The following is a 22210-nucleotide window of genomic DNA, read 5'->3' as shown; positions in this document are numbered from 1 at the left end:
AATAGAAGATTGGCTGACTGGCAGAATGCAGAGAGTGGGGGGTAGAGGTTTTTTTTATTGTTGGTGACTAGTGGAGCTGCACATAGATCAGTATGGGATACAACTTTTCACTTTATACATTAATATTCTGGATGATGGAATTGATGACTTTGTGGCTAAGTTTGCAGATGATTCAAAGATAAGTGGAGAAACAGTGTTAAAGAAGCAGGGAGTGTGCAGAAAGACTTTGATGAGTTGGAACAATGGGCAAAGAAGAGGCAGATGGAATAGTAGGGAGAACAAAGGTGTAAATTATTTCTCTAATGGGGAAATATTCAGAGATCAGAGATGCAAACAGACTTGGGAATCCGAGTTTATCATGCAGGTTCAGTCAGTTGTAAAAGGGAGAAATGTAATGTTAGTATTCTTTTCAAGAGGACTAGAATATAAAAGCAAAGATGTACAGCTGAGGCTTTACAGCCTTCTTGTTGTGCAAATATGTTCACATTTGGAGTATTGTGAGCAGTTTTGGGGCCCCATATCTAAGGAAGGATGTGCTGCCATTGGAGACGGTGCAGAGGAGTTTAACGAGAACGATTCCAGGGACAAAAGGGATAATGTACAAAGTGCATTTAATGTCTCTGGAGCAAACACGAGGAAATCTGCAGATGCTGGAGATTCAAACAACAACACACACAAAATGCTGGTGGAACACAGCAGGCCAGGCAGCATCTATACGGAGAAGCACTGTCGACATTTCGGGCCGAGACCCTTCGTCAGGACTAACTGAAAGGAAAGATAGTAAGAGACTTGAAAGTAGTGGGGGGAGGGGGAAATGCGAAATGATAGGAGAAGACCGGAGGGGGTGGGATGAAGCTAAGAGCTGGAAAGGTGATTGGCGAAAGTGATACAGAGCTGGAGAAGGGAAAGGGTCATGGGACGGGAGGCCTCAGGAGAAAGAAAGGGGGGGAAGCACCAGAGGGAGGTGGAGAACAGGCAAACAACTAAATATGTCAGGGTTGGGGTAAGAAGGGGAGGAGGGGCATTAACGGAAGTTAGAGAAGTCAATGTTCATGCCATCAGGTTGGAGGCTACCCAGCTGGTATGTAAGGTGTTGTTCCTCCAACCTGAATTTGGATTCATTTTGACAGTAGAGGAGGCCATGGATAGACGTATCAGAATGGGAATGGGACGTGGAATTAAAATGTGTGGCCACTGGGAGATCCTGCTTTCTCTGGCAGACTGAGCATAGGTGTTCAGTGAAACGGTCTCCCCGTCTGCGTCGGGTCTCACCAATATATAAAAGGCCACACCGGGAGCACCGGACGCAATATACCACACCAGGCGACTCACAGGTGAAGTGTCGCCTCACCTGGAAGGACTGTCTGGGGCCCTGAATGGTGGTGAGGGAGGAAGTGTAAGGGCAGGTGTAGCACTTGTTCCGCTTACAAGGATAAGTGCCAGGAGGAGGATCGGTGGGAAAGGATGGGGGGGACGAGTGGACAAGGGAGTCGCGTAGGGAGCGACCCCTGCAGAAAGCAGAAGGGGGGGGGGGAGGGAAAGATGTGCTTGGTAGTGGGATCCCGTTGGAGGTGGCGGAAGTTACGGAGAATTATATGTTGGACCTGGAGGCTGGTGCGGTGGTAGGAGAGGACAAGGGGGTCCCTATCTCGAGTGGGGTGGCGGGTGGATGGGGTGAGAGCAGATGTACGTGAAATGGGAGAGATGCGTTTGAGAGCAGAGTTGATGGTGGAAGAAGGGAAGCCCCTTTGTTTAAAAAAGGAAGACATCTCCTTCATCCTGGAATGAAAAGCCTCATCCTGAGAGCAGATGCGGCGGAGACGGAGGAATTGTGAGAAGGCGATAGCATTTTTGCAAGAGACAGGGTGGGAAGAGGAATAGCCCAGGTAGCTGTGAGATTCTGTAGGCTTATAGTAGATATCAGCAGATAAGCCGTCTCCAGAGATGGAGACAGAAAGATCAAGGGGAGGGTGGTGTGGGAAATGGACCAGGTAAATTTGAGGGCAGGGTGAAAGTTGGAGGCAAAATTAATGAAGTCAACGAGCTCAGCATGTGTGCAGGAGGCAGCGCCATTGCAGTTGTCGATGTAGCGAAGGAAAATCTACTACTTCCAAATCTCTTACTATCTTTCCTTTCAGTTAGTCCTGACGAAGGGTCTTGGCCCGAAACATCGACAGTGCTTCTCCATATAGATGCTGCCTGGCCTGCTTTGTTCCACCATTTTGTGTGTGGTGTTTTAATGTCTCTGGGCCTGTATTTGATGGAGGTTAGAAGGATGAGGAATGATCTCATCAAAAACTACCAAATACTGAAAGGAATGGATAGAGTAGACATGGAGAGGATGTTTTCAGTAGTGAGAGAGCCCAACGTCCAAGGACACAGCCTCAGATTAAAGAGACGTCCCTTTAAAACTGAGATGAGGAGGATGGGGGAGTCAGAGAATTGGAAGTGGGGGAAGTGGTCTATGTGGATGCAATCAAGGTTGGTCTGTGGGTGACAGGGTCAGACTATGGAGAGATGGTAGAGGTGTAAACACTTGGGGGCGATGTGGAGATGCCTGGGGAGACACAGGGAGACTAATAGGGGATATAATAACTGAGTACGTGGAAAGAAAATGGATTAAGAGAGTGGATATTTGGACTAGGAGTTGGTGTATAACCAATCTGCTTGGAGAAAGGCACTGGAAGAGAGGGCGGGGAACTAGATGTGGTGTGTCTGGACCTTCAGGATGCTTTTGCTAAGGTCCCCGCACTCAGTGAGATGAGCGTACTTGTTGGTGCTGATGCCCTGTGATTGGAGACTGGTCACCAGGCAGAGTCAGAGGTGTCATGGGTCTGGTGGTCATCAAGGTACAGAGGGCAGTGAGCTGGGGTTAGTGTACACCGTAGTAGCAGGGTAGTGTGGGCCAAAGGGTCTGCACCTGTTTTCCCCTCCTCCCTACCGCCACCCCACACACCCCCATCAGCCCACCATCCCTCACAGTGGCTGCAGTGGATAGCCCCTACAAACCACAATGCAGTTTCTTCCCCAGGTCCACCCCTTCCCCCTCCAGGACAGACAGTGGACATCGCTACCTTCAAGTTCCACTCCAGGTCACACCCTGACGTACCGGGGACTTCTCGCTCCACTGCCACTGTCCTGAGATCCCCTCCTCTCTGTGCGCCCCCACCTTCCCAAACCGAATCCACCTTCTCCTGGGCATTGAGGGATTGGGTGGGAATGCCTGCCTCGAGGTGGGATGGTGAGGGGGAGGGGGTTGTTGAATGCCGGCCCCGGCTAGGATGTGCTGTCTCCTGGCCATTGGCTGTAGACACTGCTGTCTGTCCCAGCGAGGGGGCAGTGGTGAATGCCTGCTCTGGTGGGATGTGAGCAGACACTGCTGTCTAAGCTGTTGTGAGGCTGGGATCAGCCACTGGGAGCCTGGGATTACTGGAGACTGTGCTAAATCCCAAGAGACGGAAGATTAAGATTTACTGGGGATAAAGCTGAGGATGCTCTGGCAGTGATTAGATTGGGAGCAGGGGCCGTCGCTGAAATGTGGGCAGTGCCCCAGGGGAGGGGAGGGGAACAGAGTAACGCTCAGGCAGCCGATGAACTCCAACAATTCCAGCTCCCTGACTAAAGGAGCCACACTGTCTGTCTTTCCTGGGACTGCTTGTTCTCTCATAAATGTATAGCACAGAATTGGGACCATGCCCACCGTAATGTCTGTTTACACTAATCCCATTTGCCTGCATTAGATCCATCTCCATCTACACCTTTCCCATCCAAGTACCTGTCCAACTGCTGCTTACACTCTCCGGCAGCTCATGCCAGGCACCCCCCCACGCTCTGTGTGAAAAATGTGTCCCTCAGGTCCAAAGGTAGACAATACAGATACAAGAGGGGAGAGATTGAAATGCGACCCCTTATTTCCATGGAGGGTATTGAGTATCTGGAATGAGCTGCCAGAAGAAGTGGTTGAGGCAGGTGCAATTGTGACATTCAAGGGGGATTTGGATAGATGCTTGGAGAGTTATGGGCTGAATGCGGGCAACTAGAATGAGGATGCTGTGGTCGCCATGGAATAGTTGGGCCAAAGGGTTTAATTCTGACTGTATCACTCTATAACTCTCTCTCTCTATCTCCTTTACATCTCCTCTCTTACCTTAAACACCTGTGTCCTCTCACAGAACACAGAACAGTACAGGCTCTTTGGTCACAATATTGTGCCAACTTTTTAACCTACTCTAAGATCATTCTAACTTCCCCTCCTACTGAGCCTATCTAAGAGTCTCTTAAATGTTCCTAATGTGTCTTTCTCTTGCATTACCCTGGCAGCTTATTCAATACACCCACCACTCTGTATACAAAATTTAGCTCTGACAACCCCCCCCCCCCCCCACTCTCGTCCAATAACTTTAAGATTATGCCCCCTTGTATTAGCAATTTTGCTTTGGGGAAAAAGTCCCTGGCTGAATACTATCCTTTGTCTATTGTCTAGATTCCTCTGTTCTGGGAAAAAGAATGTGACTATCTACCCTATCTGTGCCCCTTATAATTGTATAAACCTCTATAAGGTTGCACCTGAGCCTCCTGCACAACAGTGAGAACAAACCCAGCCTGTCTTTTCCAGGCAACATCCCCAGGAATCTCTTCTGCACACTCTCTATTGCACCCGCACCCTTCCTGCAGTGTGGTGACTAGAGCTGTACACAGTTCTCCAAGTGTGGTCTGGCCAATGTTTTGCAAATTGAATTCTGTTGTTAACAGTAATGTTAAAATTGTACAAGGCATTGGTACAGCCGAATTTGGAGTATTGTGTACAGTTCCGGTCACCGAATTATAGGAACAATATCAACAAAATAGAGAGAGTACAGAGAAGATTTACTAGAATGTTACCTGGGTTTCAGCACCCAAGTTCCAGGGAAAGGCTGAACAAGTTAGGTCTTTATTCTTTGGAGTGTAGAAGGTTGAGGGGAGACTTGGTAGAGGTATTTAAAATTATGAGGGGGATAGATAGAGTTGACATGGATAGGCTTTTTCCATTGAGAGTAGGGGAGATTCAAACAAGAGGACATGATTTGAGAATTAGGGGGCAAAAGTTTAAGGGTAACATGAGGGGGAATTTCTTTACTCAGAGAGTGGTAGCTGTGTGGAATGAGCTTCCAGTAGAAGTGGTAGAGGCAGGTTCGATATTGTCATTTAAAGTAAAATTGGATAGGTATATGGACAGGAAAGGAATGGAGGGTCATGGGCTGAGTGCGGGCCAGTGGGACTAGGTGAGTGTAAGCGTTCGGCACGGACTAGAAGGGCCGAGATGGCCTGTTTCCGTGCTGTAATGGTTATATGGTTAACACAGAGTATGGATGATATCGTGAACTTACTGACAAAGGATATGGTGTGGAGTCAACACTGTCACTACGTTTCAGAGGCATTTGGACAGGCAGGTAAGGAGGCAAGGCATAGGAGGATATGGACATAATGAAGGTAAATGGGCTTAGTGTAGATGAGTAAAGGGGTCGGCACAGAAGGACCTATTTCCACACTGTACAACTCTGACTTGGTTGCAGTGGAAAGGGTGCAAAGGAGATTCATCAGGATGTTACTGGGACTGGAGAACCTGATGAGGAAGGACTGGAGAGCCCGAGCTTGTTTACTGTGGAACATTGTGCATAAGACATTGAAGATCACGAGGGGATGAGATGGAAGCACTTGACCAAGACATCGTGCAAAGCAAGGGAAGAAATTGCTGGGATCCTGGCAGAGATTTTTGTTTTCCTTAGTCACAAGCAAGGTACCTGCAAAGGACCAGAGGGTGGCTAAAGTAGTGCCTTTATTTAAACAGGGCTGCAAGGACAAGCCAGGTAACTACGGTACATGCTGGTGAGCCTTACCTCACAGGTGGAGAAAGTTACTGGAGGGATTCCGAGGGACAGGAGCTTCCTGCATTTGGAAAGGCAAGGACTGATTGGGCACAGTCAACATGGCTTTGTGTGTGTGAAATCATGACTGATGAATTTGATTGAGTTTGTGAAGAGATGACCAAGGAGATTGATGAGGGCAGATGTTGTCTGCATGGACTTTAGCAAGGCCTTTGATAAGGTCCCAGATCCAGGGTGAGCTGGCTGATTGGTAACAAAACTGGCTTAGTAAAAGGAGGCATCGGGGGCAGTGAAGTATTGTTCAGACAGAGGCCTGTGACCAGAAGCCTCAGGGATCGGGCTGGGTTGACGTTATTGTTTGCCGTATAAGTGAGTGATGTGTTGAGAGTGTAGTTGACATGATTAGTAAGGGTCCAGATAGCCTTCGGATTGGTGGTGTGATGGACAGTGAAGAAGGCTATCTAAAGTTACAACAAGATCTCGATCAACTGGAGAAGTGGACAAAGGAATAGCAGATAAAGTTTAACTCAGACAGGTGTGAAGTGATAATGGGGCTCTTTGTTGTACAGCACCTACTCAGTGAATGGTAGGGCCTTGGGAGTGTTGTAGAACAGAGAGAACTAGGAATACAGGTACATGATTCCCTGGAAGTGGTGACATAGTAGACAGGGTGCTGAAGTGATGCTGCACTTGACTTCATCAGATGGGACACTGAGTACAATAGTTGAAATGCCTTGTTAGGACTGCACAGGGTGTGGTAAGGTCACACGAAGTGTTGTGTGCAGTGCTAGTTGCCTGGCTATAGGAAGGATGCTTTTTAAACTGGAAAGAGTGCAGAAGAGATTCACAAAGATGGTGATAGGATTGAAGGGCTTGAGTTATCAGCGGAGACTGGACAGGCTGGGACTGTTTTCCCTTCAGCGAAGGAGGCTGAGGGGTGACCTTATAGAGATTTATGAAAACATGAGCGAGATAGAGAGAGTGGATGGTCACAGTATTTTTTTTAAAAGAATCAGAATCAGGTTTAATATCACTGTGAAATTTGTTTTGTGGCAGCAGTATATTACAAAACATAATAATAAAATAACTACAATAAAAATATATAAAAATGAATTAAATAAGTAATGCAAAAAGAGAGGGAAATGAGTAGGGAAGTCAAAAACTAGAGTGTGTAAGTTTAAGGTGAGAAGGACCTGAGGGCAAGATGGGTATATTGAACAAACTACCTGAGCTTTGTGTGTGTTGCTTGGATTTGCAGCATCTGCAGATTTTCTCTTGTTTGTGCCAAAGGAAATGGTTGATTAGGTACATTAGCAACACATAAAAGTCACTTGCTCAAGTACACGGATAGGGGAGGTTTAGAGCAGGAGTCCCCAACCTTTTTTATGCCATGGACCAACACCATTAAACAAGGGGTCTATGGACCCCAGGTTGGGAAGCCTTGGCTTAGATGGACATGGGCCAAACACTGGCAAATGGGTCTGGCTCCATGGCTGGCATGGATGAGTAGGGCTGAGGGGTCTGTTTCTGTGCTGTATAACTAACTGTAAAGGACCCATTTCCCTTAGCAAATAGGATGGGGTAGTGATCAGTAGAGGGATTGGAGGGGACGAGGAAAAAGTTTCCGCAAGGAGAGACATGAGGAAATCTGCAGATGCTGGAAATTCAAACAACAACACACACAAAATGCTGGTGGAACACAGCAGGCCAGGCAGCATCTATAGGAAGAAGTACAGTCAACATTTCGGGCCAAGACTCTTCGTCCTGAAGAGCTTCTTCCTATAGATGCTGCCTGACCTGCTCCGCAAGGAGAGGTACGGTCTGCACGTGGGAGGGGTGGAGATCCTATTACATTACTCCTGGGGGAGCCTATGAGCAGCCCTGACCCACAGGGACATGGATCCCGGGTGGAGAGGTAGGTCAGATTGTGTGGAAGTGTGGGAGAGGCAGAGAGCCCCTGGATCTGGGAGTGCTGTGAGGAGCTGTCACTCACAGGGGAACTGATCACAGTTGGGTAGATGGGGTTGGGTTGTGTGGCCCTTTTATACATGGTCCAGAAAGGATGGGCCAAATAGTCTCCCTCTTTGCATTGAATTTTCAGTGATTCAATGAACCCAGCCCCCAGGGACCCTAAACTTTACTTGTTCCCATATGCCGACAGTAATGATTTCCCTTGCTGCCTGGTCTCAACCTTGGGAATCTCCTCCCTCATTCTCCTACCCACCCTTCCTCTGTTTGAAAGCCTGCTCAGGGAACTGACCCATCCGCTACCTCCTACGCAGCTCAACTGTACTGGGAGTGTGAGGTTTAGTATGATGAAGGCTCAGCTTGTACAGATGACTGCCTGTGCTGGGTCAGGGATTAACAGACTCTCAGTCTCTCTGTTCATGCGGCAGATGTGTCAGATCCTGCAGGGTTAATGGGATATGTGCTGATCCCTGCTGCTGCACTCTCCCTTCCTCCCTCCCTCCCCTCCCAGCTGCTCTAACAGGCTTCCTCCTGTCCTGGCCCCAGCCGGAGTTTGTGGATCAGCTGTGTGTCCTGGAGACCGGAGTAACAAGCTCATCTGAAACGAGGCAGAGGAGCAGCATTCCCAATCCAACACAGGTCCTGTGTTCACCAGGAGTTCAGACAGGGACTGAGGGATCCAGGAGTTCATACCGCAATTCAGAGATTCTGGAAATTAAGGAATTCGGACTGGGTCGGAGAGATTCCAGAGGCTGGGCTGGATTTCAGGGACTCTGGGAGTTTGCACTGGAATTGAAGGATTTTGAGATTTCAGACGGAGAGGTCTGGGAATCAGCAAACCCTCGTACTTCCCCTTCTCTGGAGATAATTGTGGAACAGTTTTAAGATCCTGGTGACTGAATATCTGAGGGAGGAGAGGGATGTCAGTGAAAGGCTGGGATGCTCCAATTGCCGAAGGGCCTAAGGGAGTTGCGGAACATCGGGGTGAGAAGATGAGGAGAGGGGTCCGGATTTCCAGCATTGTAGCTCACGAGGTAGGTGTTACGGCTCTTGCTGGGGAGGGGTTGTTTGGGTGAACTGGTGACCATCGCAAGACTGGCAAGTCTTAGCTGGAGTCTGGACTTCTAGCTGCAAGGAACAAGCAGCATTTCGGTTCCACAGACTTCCTGTCATGCCGGCCCTGCACCAGCTCCACTGACAACGCTCCAGTTCCTCCTGCGTTGATCGAGTGAGGGGCAGATCCCAATCCCGGGGCTGCCGGGTAAGGGCGGGGGGCTGTTAATGTCTACCCTGGGGGAGGGGGTTGGTGAGGGAGTGTGGTGAAACCAGCTGTGAAGAGCCGGTGAAAGGGTCGATATGAGTGGCTCCCCCCAAGAGGAGGGGTGGCGGCCACTGTGGGGAAGGGGGGGTTGCGTGCTAAGGGGGAACTTGGCAGAGATGTAACAGATGGCCTGCTGTTGGAGCTTTTGATGGATTCAGGCTGGGAACTGGCGATTACTATTACTAGATCACAGCCTGATCGTTGTGGGGTAGTAACTGTTCTTGAACCTGGTGGTGTGAGTCCTGAGGCTCTTGTATTTTTTACCTGATGGCAACAGCAAGAAAAGAGCATGGCCTGGGTTGTGAGGATCTCTGATGATGGATGCTGCTTTCCTACAACAGTGTTTCATGTAGATGTGCTTAATGGTTGGGAGGGCTTTATCTGTGATGTACTGGGCCAAATCCACCACCTTTTCTGTTCAAAGGCATAGGTGTTTCCATACTAGGCTATGATACAGCTAGTTAATACATTCTCCACTACACATCTACTGTACAGAAGTTTGTCAAAGTTTTTGATGTCATGTCGAATCTCCAGAGACTCCTAAGGAAGTAGAAGCCATGCTTTCTTTGTGATTTCATTTACGTGCTGGGTCCAGGTCAGGTCCTCTGAAATTATAACACCCAGGAATTTAAAGTTGTTAACTCTCACCACCTCTCATCCTCCAATGAGTGCTGGTTCTGTATGATCTTGATCAGGCTTTGCATATACCTTCTGATGTCAGCACAGGCAGAGAGTAATTGCCACCTGTTTATCCCAATTGCACGCTCTGTCTGTAAGGAGTCACGTATGCTTTTACTAACCGTCCCCATTGTCCGTCAACAGCTCGCATATTTTGCCATCTTGTGCTTGGGTACTTACTCCATCTGATTCTTCCTCTGCTCTGCTCTGTGTCCACTCCTCACACCTAATGCTGATTTCAGAAACCTCACAAATCTCTTCCTGGAATTTAACACTATCTTTAATTTCTCTGCAGAGGCCAGGATAAATCACCGTCAGTTAGGATTTGTACGTGAGATGAATACATGTATTTTAAAATGCGTGCATTGTGCATTTGTATACAAACCAGGTCCTGTTCACCGTTGCACCTTCCAGCCACTCGCAGCAAACTCCACTCCCTTTGTTTAAGATTCAACATTTGGATTGAAATACACTTTCAAACTCAGTGTAAAGTCCATCATATTAACATCACTCTCCACAAAGGTCCTGCCAACATTACCCATTACCCCTTTCCCAGTGCCCCAATTACTATCCAACGTGTTACTTGTAACTCTAAAACTAATTGAAAGAAAAACATGGGGAACCTGGGGATAAACGTGTGTACTTTGTTTTTTACTTCTAGTGAGGCATGCACTTATGATGTGGTGGCATAATAATGTATGCCATTCACATAATTTTACATGTAACCCATGATGAATTATGTAAACAACAAGGAGTGCTTAATCAATAGGTGCATTTAATGTCAGAGAAATGTATACAATATACATCTTGAAATTATTTTTCTTCGGAAACAATATATTTACAATATCATTCAAATATTACTGAAATATCAAATGCACAACACTTCTCCCTGCTTTGCTATAAACTCTAACTCAATATAGAATGTGACTGTATTTTGCTGATCTATCTCAGGCCACAAGACAAAGTTTCAAGCCGATGCTTTCATATTGACCATACCTAGATGACTGGCATGTAGCTCCTCCAACATCTTAGCTTTTAGTGTGGATGGTACAGCTCTCAATATCCACATAAGGCAATTTTCATCAATGGTAAATTCATCTTGGCCTGGTAAAATAGGGGAACTGGAATTTCTGCTGCACACTCCAGCCATTTTGGGTTGCCATGTGGATCATCTGTGCCGTAATAAGGAGACTTTTGATTTGTAGTACGGAGAATACGTCAAGGGGAGAGTTCTCTTTTGTAAATTTTTCAGATGGGTAAACAGGACAATCCATCAGCATTTCCATGATTAGTTGTCCTCTTGAATTCGATCTTGTAATCGTATCCTCCAAGAAACTGAGCTCATGTCTGCATTCATGCTGCTGTCAGTGGAACATCTTTCTGTGGGTTGAAAAAGGACACTGTGACTGATGATCAGTAATGAAGGTAAACTCTCTCCCACACAAGTACTAGTTAAAATGTTTTACACCCCAAACCAGACTCAAGGCCTCTCTGTTAATCTGTGGGTAATTTTTCCCTGCAGCAGTAAGGGAATGGGAGGCTTGGCCGGGAGGTTCGCTAATGCTATTCGACAGAGATTAAACTAGTTTTGCAGGGGACTGGGAAATGGAGCCATAGGTCTGTAAGGGAAGGATCAGATTAGAAGGTAGATGTCAGGGAAAGTATTGAAGGGTAAAATTAAAATAACAGGTATGATCGGTCGGATAGTTTGAAGTGTGTATATTTTAATCTCTGAGTACTATGGGTAAAGGTGATGAACTTAGAGCTTGGATCAGTGCATGGAACACAATGTCATAGCCATTACTGAATCTTGGCTGATGGAGGGGCAGGTGTGGGTGATTAATGTACCAGGTTTTCGAAAGTTTTAGAAAAGATAGAATAGATGGTAAGGGTGGGGGGGGGGGTGCAGTTAGCAAGGAGTTTAAGGCAGAGGAAGTGCTGGGACTCCTCATGAATATTAAGATGGATAAATCTCCATGTCCTGATGGGATTTACCCCAAGTTGTTGAAGGAGGCAAGATATGAGATTGCAGTATCTTCATGTCCTCTCTAGGCGCAGATGAGGTCCCGGAGGACTGGTGAGTGGCTAATGTTGTACCTATGTTTAGAAGAGAAGAAGGGAAAATCCTGGAAACTATAAACTGGTGAATCTTGCATCAGTTGCAGGGGAATTGCTGGAGAAAATTCTTAGGAACAGGATAGATGAGCATTTGGAAACCTATGGCCTAATTAGGGAGAGCCAGCATGCCTTTGTGCAGGATAGGTGGTGCCTTACCTACTTGCTTGAATTTTTTGACATGGTGACGAGAAAGATTGATGAGAGTAGGGTAGTGGATATTTCTACATGGATTTTATTAAAGTGTTTGACAAAGTCCTTCATGGGAGGCTAGTCCAGAAGATTAAGATGCAGGGGGTCTGCAGCAAATTGTCTGTTTGGATTTAGAATTTGCTGTGCATAGAAGTTTGAAGGGACTTGTTCGAGCTGGAGGTCTATAATTAGTAGAGTTGCGTGGGTATCTCTGTGGGGACCTCTGCTGTTTTTGATGTATAAAAATGACCCAGATGAAAATGTGAATGGGTAGGTTAGTAAGGTTAAGGATGATACCAAGATTGGTGGAATTGTGGATAGTGTAGGAGACTGGCAAAGAACACAGCACGATACAGATCAGTTGCAGATATGGGCAGAGAAATGGCAGATGGAGTTTAATTCAGATAAATGTGAGCTGTTGCATCTTGGTAGGGCAAATGCAAGAGGGAAAGACTCTTAACAGTGTTGCTGAGCAGCGAACTTCGGGTCCAAGTTCATAGCTCCTTGAAAGTGGCTATGCAGGACAATAGGGTGGTTAAGAAGGCTTATAGAATGATTGCTTTTATTAGTCAAGAAACTGATTTCAAAGGTCAAGAGGTTATGTTGCAACTTTGTAAAAATTTGGTTCAGACACAACTGGAGTATTGTAGACCATTCTGGTCGCCCCACTATAGGAAGGATGTTGGGGTTTTGGAGAGGGTACAGAAGAGGTTTGCCAGGATGCTGCCTGGTTTAGAGGGCATGTGCTATCATGAGAGGCTGGATAAACTTAGGTTGTTTTCTTTGGAATGCTGGAAACTGAGGGGAGATCTATTAGAAGTTTATAAGATTGAGAGGCATGGGTAGAGTGGACAGAGAGTATCTGTTTCCCAGCGTTGAAATGTCTTAATACCAGATGGCATGTGTTGATGGTGAGAGGAGGTAGGTTCAAAGTGGATGTGAAGGGCTCAGAGAGTGGTGGATGCTTGGAATGGTAAAGTCCAAATACATTAGAGGCATTTAGATAGGCACGTGGATGTAAGGAAGGTGGAGGGATATGGACGTGGTGTAGGTAGGAGTTGTTAGTGTTTGGGTATTTTTGATTTGCTTTTCAGCTGGTTTGGCACAGCATTGTGGGCTGAGTGGCCAGTTCCTGCACTGTACTGTTCTATGGAACATGATGCAAAGGCTATGGGGCATTCAGTTCCATCACTGATACATATGCCCTGATTGCACCTATTCTGTAAGATGAGGCATCACAGGCAAGCTTCACTGGATGATGCGGATCACAATGTGTGAATACAGGGTCTGATGTCACCACTTCTTTTACTTTCTGGAAAGCCAACCCACACTGCTTTGTCCGTTGCCATTTCATCCCAATCTGAGGTAAGGAGTTCAAGGGGTGGAGCACAGTAACCAAGTTTGGCAGGAACCTGTTATAGTAATTGACAAATCCTAAAAAGGAACACAACCATGACACATGTTCTTTGGCCCTGGGGCATCCACCATTGCTTGAATTTTCTCAGCACACTTTTTTAAGTTCTTGTGTGTCAATGGTGTGACCACTGTAAGTGATACTTGGTTTAAGGAATGCTTGCTTGTTAAGTCATGTTCTGAGCCCATAATCTTCTAATCTCTTTAACACTATCTTGAGACTTTGGAGATGTTTCTTGTCATCCTTAATGATAACAATGATGTCGTCAGGTAACACTGAACTAAACAATCTCACAGTGCACCATTAAGCTCATCACTGAACCGACAAAGCTCAGACAATCTCTTCAATTAGACTCCCTTTTGATTCTGCTTATAACAACTAAAGCATTCTGTAATCAACAATGGTGTCAATTCTAAATGTTCCTGCATTACTTTCATGATTCAGCAAAGCTCATTTTAGCTGGTTTGGTTGAAGCAGTTGAACTTCAATGCCTTTCCACCTAATGCTGTGTAAAATTGGTACTCGCTTTTCATTGGCTATTTCATTTGCTTCAAAACACTGCTCAATTCACTCAGTGTACATTAGCCAGTTATTTTTTTGTGTGCAGTTGAATACATCTATCTTTCTGATGTAGCCAGCCAATTCTGTTTTTATTTATTTATTATTATTATCACCTGGTACTCATTGTTTATGAACCCATGAATTTCATCTGTTTTCTCCCTTTTCAAAAAACTTAGCCATCTTGCTGCACTTCCAAAGAGAAAGAAAAACATGCTGCATTTTTAAAAACTTAAATGTTTCTTTCCTGAGTCATCTCCAGTTCATTAAAAAAACTTTCTTGTTGCCACTGTTATGTTTTGTAACTCCAAAACTAATCAAAAGAAAAACATGGGGAGCCCTGGGATAAATGTGTGTACTTTGTTTTTTACTTTTACTGGGGCATGCACTTATGACATGGTGGCGTAATGTAGTATGCCATTCACATACCTTTACATATAACCCGTGATGAATTAGGTAACCAACAAAGAGTGCATAACCAAACATTGTACAATATTTTAAAAATATTATTGAAATATTAAATGCATAACTCAAAGTAGCCATATCAAAGTTCAATGTAAATGTATTATCAAAGTACATTTATATCACCATACACAATGCTGAGATTCATTTTCTTGCAGAAGAAACACAATCGAGTCAATGAAAGACCCAACAGGGCAGATAATCAATGTGCAAAAGACAACAAACTGCAAAGATAGAAAGAAATAATACCAATGATACCAGCAATAAATAAGCAATGAATATAGAGAACATGAGATGAAAAATCCTTGAAAGTGAGTCCATAGGTTGTGGGAGCAGTTCAGTAACTGGGCAAATGAAGTTATCCCTTCTGGTTCAAGAACCTGATGATTGAGGGGTAATAACTGTTCCAGACTCTGGTGGTGCAGGTCCTGAGGCTCCTGTAACTTTTTCCTTATGGCAGCAGTGAGAAGTGTGCTTGATGATGGATGCTGCTTTCCTGCTACAGCACTCCATGAAGATGACTCAGTGGTGGTGAGGGCTTTACCCGTGATGGACTGGGCCATATCTATTACTTTTTGTAGGCTTTTTTTGCATTAGTGTTTCCATTTCTCCATATCAGGCTGTGTTGCAACCAGTCAATATACTCTCCACCAACATCTACAGAAGTTTGTCCAAATTTTAGATGACATTCCAAATCTGACTGTTATGCTTTCTTCATGATGGCACTTACGTGCTGGACAGATTATCTGAAATGACAACTCTGAGGAATTTAAAGTCGCTGACATTCTTCACCTTTGATCCCCTAATGAGAACTGGCTCATGATCCTCTGGTTTCCTCCTCCTGGTTAATAATCAGCTCATTGGTCTTATGACATTGAGTAAGAGGTTTGTTGTGGCACCATTAATCAGATTTTCAATCTCCCTCCTCTTTGCTGACTTGTCTCCACCTTTGATTCAACCAATGACAGAGGTATGCAAACTTGAAAATGGCTTTGGAGCTGTGCTTAGCCACACAGTGGCTAAGTTGTAAGTGTAAGTGTGACATGCGTAGAGCAGGGGTGATTGGAGCGTGAGTACACAGCTTTGTGGTGTACCCTGCTGATTGTGATTGTGGTGGAGATGTTGTTGCCAATCTGAACTGACTGGGGTCTGCAAGTGAGGAAATCGGGGATTCAGTTGTATAAGGAGGTATTGATGTATCAATGTAGAACATTATAACCATATACCCATATAACAATTACAGCATGGAAACAGGCCATCTTGGCCCTTCTAGTCTGTGCCGAACACTTACTCTCACCTAGTTCCACTGACCTGCACTCAACCCATAACCCTCCATTCCTTTCCTGTCCATATACCTATCCAATTTTACTTTAAATGACAATATTGAACCTGCCTCTACCACTTCTACTGGAAGCTCATTCCACACAGCTACCACTCTCTGAGTAAAGAAGTTTCCACTCATGTTACCTCTAAACTTTGGACCAAACTCCCATGTAAGACCTTGTTGAAGGCCTCGCTGAAGTCCATCAAGGGCTCACAGGGGCAAGGAAGATGGAGATACTGTCTCGTAGTTCCAGAGGTCCAGGTTCAATTCTGACCTAGGAATCTGCTTGTGAATCAACCTGTGAAAAACACTTAAGGAACTTGGCATGTAAGGCAGCATCTATGGAGGGAAATGGACAGTCATCGTTTCAGTACAAGACTTCATGTCATTGGCTGATTGGTTGGATTGGAGTGAGAGGTTGTGATTGGCTGGTTGGATTAAAGTGGAGGTTTGTTGGGGAAGAGGGATTGTGATTGGTTTGGTTGGTTTGATTGGATTGGAGTGAGGGGTTGTGATTGGCTGATTGGGTTAGGTTGATGTGAGGGGTTGTGATTGGCCAGTTATGTTGGGTCGGAGTGAAGGATGTGATCAGCTGTGTGGGGTGGGTTGTGTTGGGTTGGTGTGAGGGGTGTGATTAGCTGGTTGGGTTGGATTGGTGTGAGGGGTTGTGGTTGGCTGGTTGTGTTGCTGTGAGGAGTTTTGATTGTGATTGGCCAGGTGGGTTTGGAGTGTTGTAGTTGCTCTGGGGTAGGTGATGTTTGGGGGTTGAGAGGGTCATGGGTGTTGATTTACGAGGAACATCAAAGTTCCAGTTATTGCCATGCCATGCAGGGAATGAAAAGAGTAGCTCTGGCAGTTTTATTAAATCCCATGTTTTCCCCAGGTGTTGTCTCTCGGAGCTGATGTTCTTCCCGAGTATAAACTCCAGGCTCCACGGATTCACAAGTGGACCATTCTCCATTACAGCCCCTTCAAGGCAGTGTGGGATTGGCTGATACTCCTGCTGGTGATCTACACTGCCATCTTCACGCCCTACTCTGCCGCCTTCTTGCTGAATGACCAGGAGGAGGTGAGGCGGAGGGACTGTGGTTACTCCTGTAACCCTCTCAGTGTAGTGGACCTGATGGTGGACATCATGTTCATGATCGACATCTTCATCAACTTCCGCACCACCTATGTCAATGGCAATGATGAGGTGGTCAGTAACCCGGCCAGAATCGCCATCCACTACTTCAAGGGCTGGTTCCTCATTGACATGGTGGCTGCCATCCCCTTCGATCTGCTCATCTTCCGCTCTGGTTCTGAGGAGGTGAGCTATGTTCTTAGTATCTGACACCTTCCCATCAGCAATGATCCAAACAACACACGGACAGACCCACCAAGTCCACACCCTAGTCAGTGTTTGTTGATTAGTGTCCTGACACCCACCCCCTTCCCCTCCACTTACACTCAGTCCCAAGTCTACCCCCACCCTGGTCAGCATCAGACCAGATCTGACAGTCAGTGTCTGGTGGTGAGCTGCTCAGCTAGTTGGACAATTGCTCATGGACGGTTAACTGGATGGACAGTCAGCCAGAATGTCAGACAGACCGACGCAGATTGAGTTAGACAGTTGGACAATTGGACAGTCACTTGGACAGTCAACTAACACTCAGCAAGCTTCCACTGTTTTGGTTTGTGCAGACAACCACTCTGATTGGCTTGCTGAAGACCGCACGCCTCCTGCGTTTGGTGCGTGTAGCTCGTAAGCTGGACCGGTACTCGGAGTACGGGGCGGCCGTACTGTTCCTGCTGATGTGCACCTTTGCCCTGATTGCTCACTGGCTGGCTTGTATCTGGTACGCCATCGGGAACGTGGAGCGCACTTTCCTGCAGCCCAGGATCGGCTGGCTGGACTCGCTGGGAGACCAGATCGGCAAACAGTACCACGAGAATGACACCTCCTCAGGCCCCACCATCAAGGACAAGTACGTCACCGCACTCTACTTCACCTTCAGTAGCTTAACCAGCGTGGGCTTTGGCAACGTCTCTCCCAACACCAACTCTGAGAAAATCTTCACCATCTGCGTCATGCTCATTGGCTGTAAGTGGCAAGAAGTTTCTCAGTTGGGGATGAAACCAATGAAAGCAGATGCTGGAAACACCAGCTCTGGGGAGGGAAGCAGAGTGAACCACTCTGATAGCAGTGATGGGAGGACTATTACCTTCACCACAACAGACTGAAAAAGGGGGGAGGTGCAACTAGTTTGGAAGTTAGGCGGTGTGTGGAATCTCATGGAAAGCCTCAACATTCTTACAGGACCATGGATGAGAGGGTGGGACCACTCAAGGATAAAGGAGTGAACATGTGCTCAATCTCTTAAAGAATGTTAAGGTAAATCCCCAGGGCCTGATGGGATATACCCCAGGTTACTAAGAAAGGTAAGAGATGAGTCTTCTGTCCCCTCTGGTCTTGAGAGAGCTTGGAGGAATGTTGTTGCATTATTCAAGGGAAATAATGATAATCCTGGTAACTATAGAATGGTGAGCCTCATTGTCAGTGGTGGGGAAGTTACTGGAGAGGATTCTTAGGGATAGGATTTATGAGAATTTGGAAAACCAAGGCCTAATTAGCAACAGTCAGTGTGGCTTTCTGTGGGGCAAGTCATGACTTACTAACAAATGAATTTTTCAAGGAGATGATGAAGGTAGAGCTGTGGATGTTGTATACATGGATTTTAGTAAGGCAAGGTCCCTCTTGTTAGGCTGCTCCAGATAACTTGGCTGTATGGAGTCAGAGTTGGCTTGTCTGTAGAAGACAGAGGGCAGTGGATGATGGGATTTGTTTGATTGGAGCTCTGTGACTAGGGGTGTTCAGTAGGCAGTTGTATGGGGACCTCTTCTGTTTGTGGAGATAGAAACATAGAAAGCCTACAGCACAATACAGGCCTTTTGGCCCACAATGCTGTACCAAACATGTCCTTACTTTAGAAATTACCTCGTCCTTTATTTTTCTAAACTCCATGTACCTATCCAAGAGTCACTTAAAAGACCCTTTTGCATCCTCCTTCCCCACTGTCGCCGGCAGCCCATTCCATGCACTGATCATTCTCTGTGTAAAAAAACTTACCTCTGACATCTCCCCTGTACCTACTTCCCAGCACCTTAGAACTGTGCCCTCTTGTGTTAGCCATTTCAGCACTGGGAAAAAGCCTCTGATTATCCACATGATCAATGCCTCTCATCATCTTATACACCTCTATCAGGTCATCTCTCATCCTCCATCGCTCCAAGGAGAAAAGGCTGAGTTCACTCAACCTATTCTCATAAGGCATGCTCCCCAATCCAGGCAACATCCTTGTAAATCTCCTCTGCACCCTTTCTATGGCTTCCACATCCTTCCTGTAGTGAGGCGACCAGAACTGAGCACAGTACTCCAAGTGGGGTCTGAGCAGGGTCCTATATAGCTGCAACATTACCTCTCAGCTCCTAAACTGAATCCCACGATTGCTGAAGGCCAATACACTGTACACCTTCTTAACCACAGAGTCAACCTGCGCAATAGCCTTGAGTGTCCTATGGACTTGGACCCCAAGATCCCTCAGATCCTCCATGCTGCCAAGAGTCTTACTATACTATATTCTGCCATCATAGTTGACCTACCAAAATGAACCACCTCACATTTATCTGGGTTGAACTCCATCTGCCATTTCTCAGCCCAGCTTTGCATCCTGTCAATGTCCCAGGTGGGGAGATATGGATATTGTGTAGGCAGAAGGGAAGTTAGGATTTAATTACGAGTCTAGTTCAGCACAACATTATGGATCAAAGGGTCTGTTCCTGTCGTGTACTGATCTATGTTTTAATTCACTCCCATCAGCTTTGCCTGAAGGCTTGTCTTATCTTTATCCATAACTATCTTAAATTTTAAATAATTGTGGTCATTGTTCCCAAAATACTCTTCCACTCAAACTTCGATCATCTGATCAGAGGCCAATTCCTCAATGGACTATTTAAATTTTGTATCAGCAAGGCTTCCTGGAAGTACTTAACAAATGCCTCATGCAGTAAGGAAATCCAAGTCAATACTGTAGAAGTTAAAAATTACCCAGCACAACAATCCTGATTCTCCATCTCTTGCTAGCTATTGGGGGCTGGAGTATACCCCATCACAGTTAATACACCTTTCTTATTGAATCGCTCATCCATCAGTGGAGGAGCCCTCCAGGATATCCTCTCTAAGTGTGGCTGTGACATTCTCCCTCAATACCAATGTAACCACCCCCCAGAAAATTGGAAAGGTTGAATATGAAGGCAGAATACAGGATTCATGGCAATGTGAAGGAATAGAGGGATCTTGGTATCCACATCCATAGGCACCAAGTTGCCATGCAAGTTGATAGGGTTGTTAAGAAGACATATGTGTGTTGGCCTTCATTAGTCATGAAATTAAGTTCATGAGCTGTGAGGTAATGTTCTGGTTAGATCACACTTGGATCTCCTAGCTCTACCCACTTCCCACTCTCAGTCCACAATAGAGATCCATATCATAATCCCAAGACTTTTTTACAGTACTGTATGTTCCACATTCTATTGTGTTTGAAACATCTGAATCCAGGAACTTTGACTGCTAGACCTGTCCCTTCTCACAGCCAAGAATTGAAAGCTACAACATTGTAGTTCCATGTACTGATCCAAGCCCAAGTTCACCGGGAGACACCAGAGAATGCAGATGCTTGAATATGGAGTAACAAACAATCATCTGGAGGAACTCGGGGTTGAACCGCATCTGTTGGGGGAAAGGAATTGTTGACATTTGGTTCAAAACCCTGCATCAGTCCCATATAATTGCTTCCCTGGTTAGATGATCTTCATGTTGTATCAAGAAGTCCTCCTGGATGAGTTCTTCCAGTAGGCTGTTGTGTTGCCTGCAATTCAGCTGCCTTAGCTGTTGTGCTGAGTCCTGCTGTGCCAGTACTTTTCCATGTTTATCCCATGCTCTCTCTCCACAGCCCTCATGTACGCCAGCATTTTTGGCAATGTCTCTGCCATCATCCAGCGCCTGTACTCGGGCACCGCCCGATACCACACCCAGATGTTACGGATCCGGGAGTTCATCCGCTTCCACCAGATCCCCAATCCCCTGCGCCAGCGACTGGAGGAGTATTTCCAGCATGCCTGGTCTTACACCAACGGCATCGACATGAATGCGGTGAGTCAGAGGCAGGGATAGGGGGTGGCAAATGGTGAGATGGGGTTCCGGTGCATAACCTCTGACCTCACTATGTCCTTGGTGACCCCACTGACCTGATGACTTCATGCTGATCTCTGACTTCTGAGATCCAGTGGCCTCTGCACTATTGGCTGAATGACTGTAGGTGGTGTTGTAGAGTTTGTGTATGGGAGGGTGGTCACCAGAGGAGAGGGAGGGGCTGGATGGGGTATGCAGGTGTGGTTCAATGAATGTTGGTCCTTCTCCCTCACCCTCTGTCTCACACTTCCTCCTCCCTTTCACCTCCTAATCCACCCACCCTTCCAGCTCTTTCCTTCTCTACACCCTTCCCTCCCCATTTCTCTGAATATTGTTCTCTCTCACTCCATCCCTTCCCCATTCACCTTTCTCCTCCCAACCCCAACTAGACTTTTCACCTCCCTTCTCCCAACCCCTCCCATATAATTCCAAGCAAACTCATCCCCAAATTCATAGACCTGAGACTCAACACCTCCCTCTGCAACTGGATCCTTGCCTTCCTGACCAACAGACTGCAATCAGTCAGGACAGGCAGCAACAGCTCTACCATAAATATTCCCAACTCGGGTGCTCCACAAGACTGTGATCTCAGCCCCCCCCCCCCCCCCCCACTCTACTCCCTGACTGGGGGGGCTGGATTCTGCTCTAGCTCCATCTACAGTTTTGCAGGTGACATCACTCTAGTGGGCTGCATCTCAATTAATGGTGAGTAGGAGTACAGGAAGGATAGACAGCTTGGTGACATGGTGTCACAACACAACCTTTTCCTCAATATCAGCAAAACCAATGAGCTGGTCATTTACTTCATTAGCTTCCTGTTCACATCAGCAGTATTGAGGTAGAGAGCTTCGAGTTCCTTGGAGTAAACATCACCAACAGCCACTACGGTGGCAACATCTGCAAAATTGTGGAACAGCAATTTTTATCAATGCACCATAGAAGTATCCTATCCGGATGCATCAACTGCTCTGCCCGAGACAAAAAGAAACAGCAGGGAGTTGTGGACAAGCTCAGCACATCACTGAAACTAGCTTCTCTCTCTTGTCTACACTGCGTCGGTAATGCAGCTGACATAATCAGAGAC

At 46.3% G+C, this 22210-nt stretch overlaps 1 protein-coding gene across 7 annotated transcripts in view; it reads left to right on the top strand.

Annotated features, from left to right (window-relative positions):
* Positions 1-22210, top strand: part of LOC140727475 (voltage-gated inwardly rectifying potassium channel KCNH6-like) — a 286713-nt gene that overhangs the window by 248773 nt on the left and 15730 nt on the right. For 6 of the 7 annotated variants that reach the window (XM_073044805.1, XM_073044826.1, XM_073044815.1 and 3 more), the window contains 3 exons: positions 16780-17205; positions 17580-17979; positions 20888-21087. In XM_073044805.1, coding sequence (XP_072900906.1) covers positions 16780-17205; positions 17580-17979; positions 20888-21087 — 1026 coding nt within the window. Of the gene's footprint in view, positions 1-8486; positions 8867-16779; positions 17206-17579; positions 17980-20887; positions 21088-22210 lie in introns of those variants that run through there. The other variant, XM_073044844.1, reaches the window with a different exon arrangement.

Source organism: Hemitrygon akajei, chromosome 1, assembly GCF_048418815.1.
Source record: "Hemitrygon akajei chromosome 1, sHemAka1.3, whole genome shotgun sequence".
In the NCBI taxonomy this organism is placed as follows: Eukaryota; Metazoa; Chordata; class Chondrichthyes; order Myliobatiformes; family Dasyatidae; genus Hemitrygon; species Hemitrygon akajei.
Note: the sequence above shows the minus strand (reverse complement) of the source record. Positions and strands in the feature narration are given on the sequence as shown.